At 35.0% G+C, this 13,293-nt stretch overlaps 1 protein-coding gene and 1 long non-coding RNA gene across 2 annotated transcripts in view; one reads left to right on the forward strand and one right to left on the reverse strand.

Annotated features, from left to right (window-relative positions):
- LOC107699029 (uncharacterized) overlaps positions 1 to 5,034 on the forward strand; it is a 6,674-nt gene extending 1,640 nt beyond the window's left edge. The window contains exons 2-4 of the long non-coding RNA XR_001635413.1: positions 546 to 631; positions 1,921 to 2,053; positions 4,962 to 5,034. This is a non-coding gene — a long non-coding RNA (uncharacterized LOC107699029). The remainder of the gene's footprint in view (positions 1 to 545; positions 632 to 1,920; positions 2,054 to 4,961) is intronic.
- LOC107699026 (integrin beta-2-like) overlaps positions 1,587 to 13,293 on the reverse strand; it is an 18,027-nt gene continuing 6,320 nt past the window's right edge. The window contains exons 2-16 of the mRNA XM_016500187.1: positions 10,401 to 10,458; positions 9,698 to 9,789; positions 8,765 to 8,957; positions 8,480 to 8,650; positions 8,136 to 8,377; positions 7,246 to 7,401; positions 6,447 to 6,542; positions 5,527 to 5,616; positions 5,286 to 5,420; positions 4,956 to 5,143; positions 3,901 to 4,133; positions 3,594 to 3,810; positions 2,393 to 2,598; positions 1,870 to 2,033; positions 1,587 to 1,756 (exon numbers count right to left, since the gene is read on the reverse strand). Coding sequence (XP_016355673.1) covers positions 1,688 to 1,756; positions 1,870 to 2,033; positions 2,393 to 2,598; positions 3,594 to 3,810; positions 3,901 to 4,133; positions 4,956 to 5,143; positions 5,286 to 5,420; positions 5,527 to 5,616; positions 6,447 to 6,542; positions 7,246 to 7,401; positions 8,136 to 8,377; positions 8,480 to 8,650; positions 8,765 to 8,957; positions 9,698 to 9,789; positions 10,401 to 10,455 — 2,307 coding nt within the window. The 5' untranslated portion in view covers positions 10,456 to 10,458 and the 3' untranslated portion in view covers positions 1,587 to 1,687. The remainder of the gene's footprint in view (positions 1,757 to 1,869; positions 2,034 to 2,392; positions 2,599 to 3,593; positions 3,811 to 3,900; positions 4,134 to 4,955; positions 5,144 to 5,285; positions 5,421 to 5,526; positions 5,617 to 6,446; positions 6,543 to 7,245; positions 7,402 to 8,135; positions 8,378 to 8,479; positions 8,651 to 8,764; positions 8,958 to 9,697; positions 9,790 to 10,400; positions 10,459 to 13,293) is intronic.

Raw genomic sequence — 13,293 nt, forward strand, 5'->3', positions numbered from 1 at the left:
GATTTGATAACATCATGTCTACAAAGATGCCTTCATCTGGTATTTTCTTGAGGGCAGTGGAGATGTAAAGGTCTGCTACCCAATTTGAGCCCCATGGAACCCAGAAAACTGTTGGATTGGATATTTTTTTTAAACTTTGGTTTCAAGTTTATATATATATATATAATTACTGGTATTTTCTTATTTATTTTAATATTTTGAATATTATTCTTTTTGAAGTTTAAGCTCTGCAAGAGTTTTGATTGAATGTTTTTGAAAGAAAGACTGCTTTTATTTGATTAAAATAATATTATTAAAATATTTAAATTATAATTGTAATAATATTATTGTGCAATATTGTAATATATTTTAAAATGTTTGATTTATTCCTACATTGCAAAGCTGAATTTTCAGCATCATTATTCCAGAAAGAAAGAATAAAAATGGTGTTTGAAGTACTATACGTCAGTATTTCTTATTTATGATTCCATTTTTGCCAAAAACTAAGCATTGTACTCATTAAATATTTAGTTGGTTTTGTCTAAAAAATTTTTTTTTCTTTTTAGATAATGAGACATGACATTATGGGACCTTGGAAGCCAATCTGAAGCCATGGAATGTACCTTCAGAGAAGAAAGTACTTCCTCAAAATGTACTCAAGTACTAAAAATAACTTTCACGATATAAAAATGTTACAATATCAAAAACATAAAATCCATTTATTCAGTAGTTTGCATTTATTTTCCTAGCTTTTATTTCAAATTTCTAAATGATAGAATTTTTTTTCTTATTTATTATTTACAGTTTTAAAATGGCTTTGTGCCATCCAGCAACTAAACGCATAGCCAAAATTAATAAAATCACAAGGCAGTTCCTGAAAAGTAGAGTTGTAATTCCAACTTTATATTTAAGACATTTACAGAACCCTCAAACACATATTCTATAACCTATGTTGGATGTCATGAATATTGAAAGTCCAACAGGCAGATTACATTGCAAAGCTATAAGCAAATGTTCAGGTTACAAGTCTATTATCTTTAATAATGTGGAAAGCCAATGTATATGTTCAGTACTTATGTTTCATGATGAGGAATCTGTGAAATGCAGTACAGGGGCGTTACATAGTGATCTCAGTTTTCAGATATTTGCATCTGGACAGACATTGAAACCTACATTATCAGTGTATTGAGAGGTTCAAAAACATAAATGTTTTTACAAATGCACAACTTCAGACACATAGAAATCTTTACAGCAGTGGAACTGCCAAAATCTTTGCAAGAGGTACTCCACACGTGAATGACGCATTTATTTATAAATGCCTTCCAGATGGGACAGTGCACTCGTTAAATGGCTAAATTTCATTGTCATCAAAGCTCAACAAGAATAAAATTAGATTTCTCTGTATATATTTTGTGCATACAAAAATAAAACTATTGTGACCAGTCTTTATACTTTACACAAAAACATAAAAAAGCCTTTCTAATGTTAAACTGTTAAATACATTTAATGACATTAAACATTAAAACAAATGTATAAATGTCAAACAAACTTGCAAACTTTCATGCCTCTCTAAAGATGCTAAAGATCTCACTGAACATTAAGAAAAGTTAAAGCGATTTTATTTTATTGAATAATCATGCATCAGACCCATAGATTCATTAATACACATCGTATCTGTGCTTCATGCGTTCAGCACCAACAAGTTTTCTCACGAATTTTCAGAAAATGTTGGGTTTTGAACTGTGGTTGTAGCATTCTGGAATAACGGGTTGGTACCCTATAGAAGGAGAAGAAAACATAATGTGCTCAAGCATAAATACTGAACAGTTCTAGGCAGATTGACTGAATATGAAGGGTACGTTTTTTTTGTTTAAAGAAAACAGAACTTACAGATGTTTTTTCATGTTTTCTGTCTTTTTCAAATCTCTTCCATTCTCTAAGGTCACTTGCATACAGAACTGCCTTGATGATGAGGAGGACCAGGAGACCAATCAGTGCCACAGCTGCCAGAGATCCTCCTACGATGGCTGCTATGTTTGGCCCCTCAGGACATTCTAACACAAGAAACGTAAAGGTAGAAAACTTGATGCTTTTTAAAACTGGAACATTTGTCCAAAACAGAACATTCTGGCATGAATTACTCACCCTCATGTTGTTGCAAACCTCTATACTGTTATTTATGCTGCCTATCTCCACAAAAGATTGAAAATCATCATGAAAAAATCCTTATGACTACTTTTGAAGCTTTTTGTCACTATAAACTACTGTATTGTTGTGGAGAAAGAGAAAGAGAATAAAGATTCTTCAGAAATTCTCATAACAGCAGGGTTCAGAATGACATGAGGGTGAACAGTGACAGATCCCAAGTAACTAGTACATGATTTAGTATTTCAGATAGTGTGTCTGGGTCTACCTCTGTCTTTGAGAACACTGACAAAGTACTTGTCAAATCCAAGCTGTTCCGTCATTGTAAATGACATCCAGCAGCCCTCTTTGTCTTTGACTCGACAGTCGCTCTTGAGCAATTTTTCAACCGTCGTATGTTGCAAATGTGTACAGGCTACAGTGCAGTTCTTCTCAAATGGACCGGTCCCAAAGGCCAAACATTCAACACAACTCCTGCAGCAGGTCAAGAATGTTTTAGTAATTTTTAAATATATATAAAAATATAAAACATTTAATTTATCAATTTTATTTTTATATTTTTAGTCAGCGGCTATTTGCACTAAGTGAAAATAGTATTTTATTAGCGATATACTATTTAAACTAAGTGCAAACAGCGATATATTCTATTTCCTTTATCTAAAAATAGTATTTTCTGACAGATATTTGCACCTCAGTATTGTAGTACATCATAAAACAGTATGCAATTGTAACGTATTGAGTGTATATGATCATTTTTATTAAAATTATTAAATGGATGCCGCCTTATTGGGACAATAAAGCCCTTCCTTCACCTACCGCTAACCCTAACCCTAACCGATAAACACCGGTGAGGCACTTTATTTTATACTTTTTGATTATTTCCTTCATTTTATTGAAAATAAATGCCTTTCTATTCTGATATGTGATGTGAAAAGGGAGAAGAATGAATTTGGCAAAAGGCAGATTCAAACTCTGGTCGATCGTGTCAATAAGTTATTGCAATGAGTTTTATCACACTTCGCCACTGGAGCCATTGTTCAGCAGGCGCTTTTTGTAATGTTGTCTAGCCCAACCACACGTTCGTGGGTGAAGTTAGTGTAAATAGCCTCTGCCAACAAAACAGGCTATTTGCATTTAGTGTAAATAGACACTTTTATTTTTTTATTATTACATTTATGTATATTATTTATATATTACAACAAGTAACAAATACATTTCCATTAAATCCATAAAACATCCTAATTTATATAACCGAGAATATGTGAAATGCCTTGCAGGAATGCCTTTAATGGCTCATTAGAAAACTGTCCTTATGAACTGATTCTCATGATTTCTGTAAGTTAGTAGTTGTAGTTAAATCCTCTAATTGGGCTTATGAAATAAAAAATATGTATTTAGTTGTATTAATAATTGTTATTAACATGGCAGCTTTGTAGAGCACATGGTGACTTGTTCTGAGGTTTTATTACCCTGACTCTTGACACGGGCGTTGGCAAGTAGGACACATTTTGCAGTAGGGCCCCTTGTATCCTCTCTCACATTCACACTGGTTACATACACATTTCCCACGGTTATGACAAACACTTTCATCGATCTTGCAATCCTCATCGGATTTTGCGCAGTGACACGCTGTGCCCTCGTAGCCCTGATCGCACTCACATTTTCCACATTTGCACTTGCCATGACCTGTAAATTGAAACCACATTACACTTAAGAACTGATTTTTAAAAATAAACCATGAAGCACGTCAAATATGAGCTTTTCTACACAAATCACCTGCACACTGTTTATTGTCAAATTTTTCACAGTGTTCATCGTCGCATTCACAGAATTCGCCATAGAAATTTCCACCGCCATCTGTAGAATGGCACTGACACCGTCCACACAGACAATCTCCTTTGCCTTCGCATTCGGTCCCGTTGTTCTTCCGGCACTGCGCTTTCAGTGACGCCTCGTCTTTTTGGCCTAGTTTGCACTCACAGCGCTGTCCTAAGAAACCCGGATCACACCTGTGGACATGAGGAAGTTGCTTATGTCACTACAGATATATAAATATACTCCTGCAATAGGTCAAGAATGTTTTAATAACATTTAATTTTTAAACACATAGTAAAATATAAAACACCTTATTTAATATCTAGATGTTTTTATATTTTATATTACGGAGTGTCTATTTACACCAATATATTGATAGATTGCTTGTTAAACATGAACAATGAATTGTGTGTGTGTGTATATATATATATATATATATCAAATAAAAGTTTTGGTTTACATAATGTATATATGTGTGCTGTATATATTTATTATGTATATATAAATACACACACGTATGTATATATTTCAGAAAAATAGGTTATGTTTATATATTATATACATTTATTTATAATATAAATAATATCAATATAAATATAGACATGTAAATACATGTAAATATTTGTAAAATATATACTTTACATGTGTGTATTTTATATATACATAATAAATATACTCAGAAAACACACATATATTATGCAAACAAAAACTTTTATTTTGGATTCGATTAATCGCGATTAATTGTTTGACAGAACTAATATATATATATACACACACACACACACACACACACACACACACACACACATAATTATAAAGAGAAAAAGAATGATTTAAAATCTAATAAGATTCACCATTAAGACTTAATTAATTTAAGAAAAATAATCAATTATTTGGATGAAAAATATAATTTCTTGTTTTTAGGTATTTATTTTTATAGCTAAAAATGAAATAAGCTTGACCTAGGGAATTTAGGATGAAAAAGAAAGCAATTAGAGGTAATTTTGTTCTGTTACCTGCAGCCGCCACAGACGACTTTACCATTTCCCCCACAGTGAGGATGGGGTTGTTTGGAATCATCACATTCACACTCGCACCGAGTCTGCACGTTCACCTTCAGTTTTTCACTAAAGCCCAATGGCCCGATGAGGAAGCTCTGACTGGTAATGCATCTGTCTACTGTTACTGTCACATTAAAAATCACCTGAAAGGATTATGGTAAGAGTAAGTTTATTTACAAAGTCGTATAATATTGCCTTTGCTAAAATTGCTAAAATGATAAACCAAGATTTGCATCTGCACTTGCATAGATGATCTTTATGATAATTTGAACTAATCTTACTCACCTCCTTGCCAATGTTCACATTATCACATTTCCCCTTGTCACTGGGTTTTTCTCTGCCTGTACAGTCCGATTTGTATTTCACAGATATGAAGTCTGGGAGAGATTCATGAGCCAAGATCACTTCAGAGGTCAAGTTCTGTTCCATCCCCATAGGACATTAATAAGGTGTTAAACATAGAATATCACAATGTTTTACTTTTAAAAAAAAAGGTTTGTGCAAAGTGGAAATCCCATGCACTCACGTTGTATGCATCCACAATTAGTTTAACAACGTTGCTCGAGTCTTCAGAGAGCACTCCAACTGCAGATTTAGGGATCATTTTGCTCAGCTCCTGTTAAGGATACAAGTCAAGTACACCATAGTACTTCAACTACTAAGAATATTAACGTCACAGCCATATCACCCTGCAGCCCAAGACTGGTTGCCCACTGAAGCTAAGCAGGGTTAAGCCTGGTCAGTACCTGGATGGGAGACCTCCTGGGTAAACTAGGTTGCTGTTGGAAGAGGTGTTAGTGAGACCAGCAGGGGGTGCTCACCCTGTGGTCTGTGTGGGTCCTAACGCCCCAGTATAGTGTCCCCATCATTATACTGTAAAAAAGCACTATCCTTCGGATGAGACGTTAAACCGAAGTCCTGACTCTCTGTGGTCATTAAAAATCCCATGGCACTTCTCGTAAAGAGTAGGGGTGTAACCCCAGTGTCCTGGCCAAATTGCCGCCACTGGCCCTTGTCTATCATGGCCTCCTAATAATCCCCATCCACTTGATTGGCTCTATGACTCTCTCTCGCACTGAGTGCACTGGCGCCGTTGTCCTATGGCTGCTGTCTCATCATCCAGGTGGATGCTGCACACTAGTGGTGGTTGAGGAGAGACCCCCCAACATGATTGTAAAGCGCTTTGGGTGTACAGCAATACACAATAAAGCGCTACATAAATGCATCATTCATTCATTCATTCATAATGTGAATTGTGTGTAAATGAAATGTAGCAAAAGGTGAAGTGTTGTACACCAGGTTTAACACAGGTTTCCCAAACACTGGCGATGTTTTATAGTGCCACAGAGTCACTTGTTTACACTTTCCAGGGCACTTAACCTATGATAATCATAACTTTATATAGATAATTTATTTGCTTATTTTAGCTAAGCATGTTTTACTTACTGTGTACACAGTTTCCATTTTTTTGGTGACTGCAAAAATGGGTTGTATGTTTTGCTCCTCCAGCTTGCGAGCAATTTGTCCAACAGATGGGTAGTCCTGAAAACATAGAGTGTATTATAGTTTTGATATTTTCACATGATGTGTTATCAAGGTACTGATAGCATCTAATACATAAACCTTTTTGCATATGTACAACTTTGGAGACATACAAATGTTAAGAAATTCCTTGAGCCTTTAACATATTTAATTATAAATTACATAATTTATTTGTATGACCATGTAAATAATTCTAAAATTGTACTAATGCAAAAGGCTTTGTGTCTAAGATGCTGTCAGTATGTTAATATTTTATGTTTCAGGGTCTATCCAAATGTGCAAAAATGTACAGTTGAACTCGCCCTGGACCATAATGTAATAATAAACTATACTAGTACTAAACTATTATATTTTCTATAATAATATAGTAATTAAATATTTGTTATAATATAACAATTTGTATTTTATTTTTATATCTTCTGTTTTCATTTTAATTTTATTTATTTATTATCTTTAGTCATTCTGTTGTCATTTTTTCTTTCATTGTAGTTATTTTAGTACTTAAAATAAACAAAAATGAGAAATGTTGCCTTGGCAACTAGTTGGAATGAGATATATTATTATTATTATTATTATTATTATTATTATTATTACAATTAACAATACCTGACCTTTGACTTTCCTCGTTTAGCTCAAATGCTTTTAATATAAATATTCTAAACATTTGATATTTAACATATGAATATAAAGTATTAAATCATACCCAGAGGTTGCTCTTGCTGTACTTGTTGTTGACCAGCTCACAGGTTTCTTGGTTTGGATCCAGAATGGCAGCAAGTTTTCCATCCCCTGCCATGTGGAAGCCGTCATCAGTGGCCAACACCAGCAGTCGAGTGCTGTTTCCCCAGCCGATATCCTTCTGCATGGGTAACACATGAGAGGGGTGGGATAAACCTTTTCTAATCCGTTTGATAGGACATGTAAACACTTGAGTGGATTGAAAACTGAAACTGGAAAATTTTGCACGTGCAATGACGTAAAAATGGCATAATGACGCATGGAACAAGCCGATGTTGTTGTTATTGCTGAATATAATAAATGACTTTTGTGTCGATTTAAAATTCACCTTCCAATCATCGTCTGTGAAGTGGTGCAGGATAACGTTGTGCCACAAGTGCTTGCTTTGAACTCTCATCTACAGACGTCTTGTTTTGGGCGCGGGAATTACCTTTTTAATGGTTTGATTAATATAAGCATCATTGCACAAAGCTTCAAGTGCTTGTTGTCTCCTAATTAGGACCCAAAATAGCTAGGCCTAAATATTAAGTCTGCTTTTTTAAACAAAGAAAAGGAGGATGGTTACTATGTAAAAACAGTGGGAAACTCTGCATATTCGTGCAGTGTACGCATGTCAGAAGATTAAATACGATTGGAATCTTGTGACATATAAATGCGCACATCAACACAATCACTTTATTTAGCATTCATGTAAACACTATGTTCGGATTCATCATTCGGAATGATTTCATTCCAATTGAAACAAAAAGTGTCCATGTAAACGTGGCTATAGTATGGCTGATGTAATCTGTTAATATGGCTGGCAAAATAAATTTCTGCAAGTTATCCATGTAGTGTGAAACATCTTAGTCTCACCATGCAGACTGCGACTTGCATGATGGCATCCAGGCTTCCCTCTGGGGGGTCCAGGTTTCCAGATATATGCTGCCGGGCTACCATATCTCTGAACCTGTTCCCATCTTTTGTCAGTGAAAGCACATGCTGAAAGCCAAATGCTGGCTGACATGGTTCATTTTTATCCGAGCACGGCCGTTGGAGCTTCGCTTCATTGGTGTCGGTGTATGGAAGAAGTGTTTTGTCGACAAACGAACCGAAGCCTGCATCAGGAAAGTTGGTTCATGAAGCCATTGCCATAACCTTTGAACTCTGAAATATGAATAATATTATATGTTTATGTTAATATATTTGAATACTCTTACCTATCCTGGCATTGCCAGTGATTTTAGTGAGCTCAGTAAGTAAATTATTTCCCAGTTGTTTCACATTCGCCAAATCATCTTTCATGGAGTATGAGAGATCCATTAGGTAGTAGAGATCCACTGGATAGCCTTCTGCCCTTTTAAAATGTAGTTGAAAAGTTTGGGGCAACCCTGAGGAAACATATTCAGTCACCTCTGTTCTCTGAAAGTCAGGCTCAAACTTACATTGAAAAAGAAAGTTGTTTTGGTTGAGCTATACAGTAGATTTGTAAGAATGTAACATACCTGGTCTAAGATTAAGCTGTATTTCTTGTGGTTGGATTTGCACTGGATTTGCACCAGCAGCCAGGGGCTTGTTTGAAGTTTTTGTAAAATTGTTTTTAGGATTTATTATGCCATCGGATGAACATCCTTTATTTCTAAGCGAAGCAGCTGTGTCACAACGTACTGCTTCCTGCTCCCCAGTCTTGGTGAAATTCTGTGGTTTAAATAGGACAGAGAGCATGATGTGAAGGAGATGCAATGTGCCAGTCATTATATTTTTCTTTACTTGAAAAAGCCGTTGAGAATTGAACAAACCAACATTGGATATTCCAGTTTGACACTGGAATGTTAGAAATCAAATAGTTGACATTGAATAGTAAAACTTGCACGCTCCAAATAAATTGTCTTGCAGCAATGACACTTTGAGAGTTCTTTTTTTTTCAATCAATAAAATTGCATTTAAAAGGTATTAGTTGACATTATGAGTGCTAGTGAAACAGTATTGATCGCTGGAGTTGGAAGCACTTAAGTAGCAAGCAAGATATTCATGAGCGTAACTTTGTTTTTATCTATGAAATTACCATCAGTTATTACTTTTGAATTGTTGTTCCATATTTATGATTTTTTTACTATGCTAGTGTTATATTTTCTGAAAAACATGCACCTAAACAGCATGTACAAAACAAACTGGCCACTTTAAATATCATCTAAATGAATGGTTCTTAGTCAGAATAAGCTGCAAAGTGGACCAGAATTTATGCTGCATGTCAAATTCTGGTTACGTGATAGACTAGGGATTGAAATTGTCTATACTACTTTATATTATATTAGCATGGACTAAGTTCAGGCAGTCAAATATTTTCTGAAGGCTAATTAAATGGTGTTTCACAGGTTCCCCACCACTGAAAATTGATTTCACTGATATTAACAATAGAGCCATTAAGAAGCACTTACCAAATCGTTACACCATGCACAGCCGGGCCCGGACTTGATGCAGTCTCCACACGTGTTTACTGAAGCTTTTAAACATTGTTCCTCTGTGTAGACTTCAACAAACAGTTTAAACTTCAGTTATATCTTGAAACCATCTATTTTGTTTGCATGATTCAACATTCTGGATATTTGCATGACTCAACATTCTGGATATTTGCTTGGATATTTGTTATGATTAATGTAGTTAAAAGACATGAATACAAAATGCATTTATCTGTGAGCCTCAGACTTTGTTCCAAAACCTAGTGTGTTCTATTTCAATATATGTTCAAATGTTCTCTTTCTATGCCAAATCTGTCACTCTGGGATTCAATTTCAGTTAGAACCACTAGATTTTGGAACAAAGCAAATATTCTTCAAATAAGACTGAAATGTGACTTCAAATGAAACTGGTTTCTGATTGGCTTCCAATTCACCATAACATCAGATGCCTTTTTATTTTTTTGAACAAACTGCATGCACAGGATTTGGAGGATATCATAGGCAGCAAAGGAGATTATTACCACCTCTGCACATGCAGTATTTTTCAGGTTTTGGACACAGTGTACAGTGAACATAAGCTAATTTCTTTGTAAGTTGCTTTGAATAAAAGCATCTGCTAAATGACTAAATGTAATCTAAATGTAAATGTAAACATAATGCAAGGTGTATGCAATGCACGTACCCTGTCTTCCCACCAACAACAGGAGTAGGCCCCTCAGACACACTTCATGAAGCATTTTCTAGTGTAAAACAGCATTCTTTAATATCATAGTTCCTCATATTTCAGCTTCCTAAACTATTGAAAATGACAGGAAATTAGCTTGCCATTGCAGTTTAGTAATGCAAACAAACCTTTCCTACCCTTGTGAAAAAGAAGTGTGCTTAATTGTATTAAAAATGTACTTTTTGTGTAATTCAAATCTTAAAAGTATACTTTTTAAAAAGTGCACTTGCAGATAATATAATATAATTATAATTAAAGGCCACTTAAGTGTACTTAAAGAGAATACACTTTAAAGACAATATTTCTTAACACTCTTAAGTGCACTTTTTAAAAATGCACTTTATAATAATGTGTAATTAAGTTTCACTTAAACATACATTTGACATAATTATGATTTTATAGTGTTTTAAATAAGTACACGTTTTTTTAGTATATATTGATATATTGACCAATATACTAAAGCACATGTAAAATAATTGATTTTAATTTAAACTTGTGTGTGTTGTCCAAAATTACATTTCTTAATGTATTTTAAATGTATTTAGTCTATATTATATACTGTGTGCATTAATGCACTTGAAATGCATTTTCTTCTAAACTTCAATACACTTTCTTATACAGTATACTCCAGTAAAACTTATTGCTGAAGTTTTCATCACCAGCTCCTGCTCTATGAACTCAACTACAAGTTTAATTTTCTACATAATATTTGACATAAAGTGTCATTTATGAGAGGAGTACTGTATTTGTATGTAATAGCCTAGTACTGTACTGTACTTTATCTGTGTACAGAATACTTTCAATATCATTATGTTGTTCTAAGTCGCATAAACACACATTTAATTGGGGAGCGCGGGGCACAAAGTAACGCGGGGTTAGTTGTAACACACATGGTTTGAATATTTCCACACATGCTAGCATAACAAAATTTACAGTATTTATTAGTTACCATATCAACATTATATAGGGGAAAAAAGTGCGCCAAACTTTAAAAATCTTTTGAAGATATCGCTGAACATTTATTTTACCAGAGTAAAATTAAAATTCTGGCTTAAATTTTTCATCTCAGTTTTTATTATTCATTTAAAATGAGACAAATCTGCATTAATTGCAAGCAAAAGATTAACAAATCAAAAAAAAAAATCATCTGCATTCAAATACATTTAATTTTAATTAACTAGTACACTGTAAAAATTTACTTTTAGTTAGGTGAACTTTCTTTATTGTTAATATAAGCTTTCTTTATTGTTAATTTAGGCTTGCGATTCGTGCGGTTTTCACCGTAACCCGGCAGCTCTTTTTGCAGTTCAGAGTGTATTTAAAGGGGTCATATGATGCGATATCAATTTTTCCTTTCTCTTTGGAGTGTTACAGCTCATCGCTCCGGCCGGGACATGGCATCAACAGTATGTGAGGGGCATAACATTTCCGTCTCACGCTTGAGGTATTCGGCCAATCATAACGCACTGGATAGCTGGCCAATCACAGCACACCTCGCTTTTCAGACCGATGAGCTTTGTAAAAATCGACGCGTTTCAAAAAGGCGGGGCATAGAGGAGAAACAATAATGTACAGTATGTGGAAAATAATGTGTTTTTTTTTTACTTTAAACCGCATAAACACATTTCATTACACCAAATACACAAAATAATGTTATTTTTAGCAGCATCATATGACCCCTTTAACTTTGGACGTGTCAGAGGTAGTGATGGGCAAATGAAGCCTCGTGAAGCACTGAGGCTTTCCTCTGACTGTTTCGGGAAAAGATTCAAGCTTCGAGAGTGTCGAAAACAGCGCCATCTGGTGGTTGGTAAAAAATAAATCAGCCAAAAACCTGTGAAAGACGGGAACCGCGGGACCCGACCAGATTTTTTGCACCGTTTGGTAACTGGTGTAATTTGAACGGGAGTGGGCGTTCTAACAATATCTCGTTCCCGACGTCCATTCAGAACAGCATATCTGCGCTTTATTGACCAACATTACTGCCTGCAATCGGACTGTTATGCACGCATGCTTTCTGCGTCACGTTTTATTTGCAGGGTCTGTGCGCAGTATGTGCATAACCATGCTCAGAGCAGGCTGTACCGGTGGTAAATATATGGCCCTCAGACATAACAGGTTGTCGATGAGTGACAGAGCGGAAAGTAGCGGAAATTAAAATGTGAGATTCTGGAAACGAGATCTAAATTTAGCGGGAATGGTCAGGTCGGGAAGAAAATTGTTAAAAAAATAGTCCCACGCAGACCTCTACTCCGTAGGACGAAGCATCCACTACACATTCCATAGACTGATTCAAGTTACGTGCACAAATAAAAGCCTAACGATGTGTGTGTTTGTTTTTGTTGAATTTCTGTCTCTGATAAATTAATTTACCCATTAAACTGTGCAATTTAATACTACGAATATCAATATGATGTAATAGAAGAATAACGTACACAAATGAATTTAATATGACAAATATTTAATTTACCTGAAATAATTGTTATTTTTCATATTACTTGACTGGCTATCTAAAATGTAACTGAATAAGTCCGAATTAAAACTTATTCGTAAAGTAAGATCTGGGGGATCGAACATTTCGACAAGCAAAGTGAATCGCGCACGTGACTGGACAGAAAGTGAAGCTTCCTTTGACATTGGTCAAGTGATTTCTATGTTAACAGGTGCGTTCGACTTGAACCACGCTACAGACGGCAGTCAACGAGAGCAGCCGCTTGCAGTCGGGGGCAGAGCTGAAAACGGAGCCGTCAAGCCGGACACTTTCTGCTCCCGTTAGTGACGCTCACGTGGTGTTTGCATACTCTATCACAGATGAAGTGAATTAAATGCAATATTTGTCAAATATACAGAT

The sequence above is a fragment of the Sinocyclocheilus anshuiensis genome, unplaced genomic scaffold (assembly GCF_001515605.1).
Source record: "Sinocyclocheilus anshuiensis isolate Anshui unplaced genomic scaffold, SAMN03320099.WGS_v1.1 scaffold18, whole genome shotgun sequence".
Lineage (NCBI taxonomy): Eukaryota > Metazoa > Chordata > Actinopteri > Cypriniformes > Cyprinidae > Sinocyclocheilus > Sinocyclocheilus anshuiensis.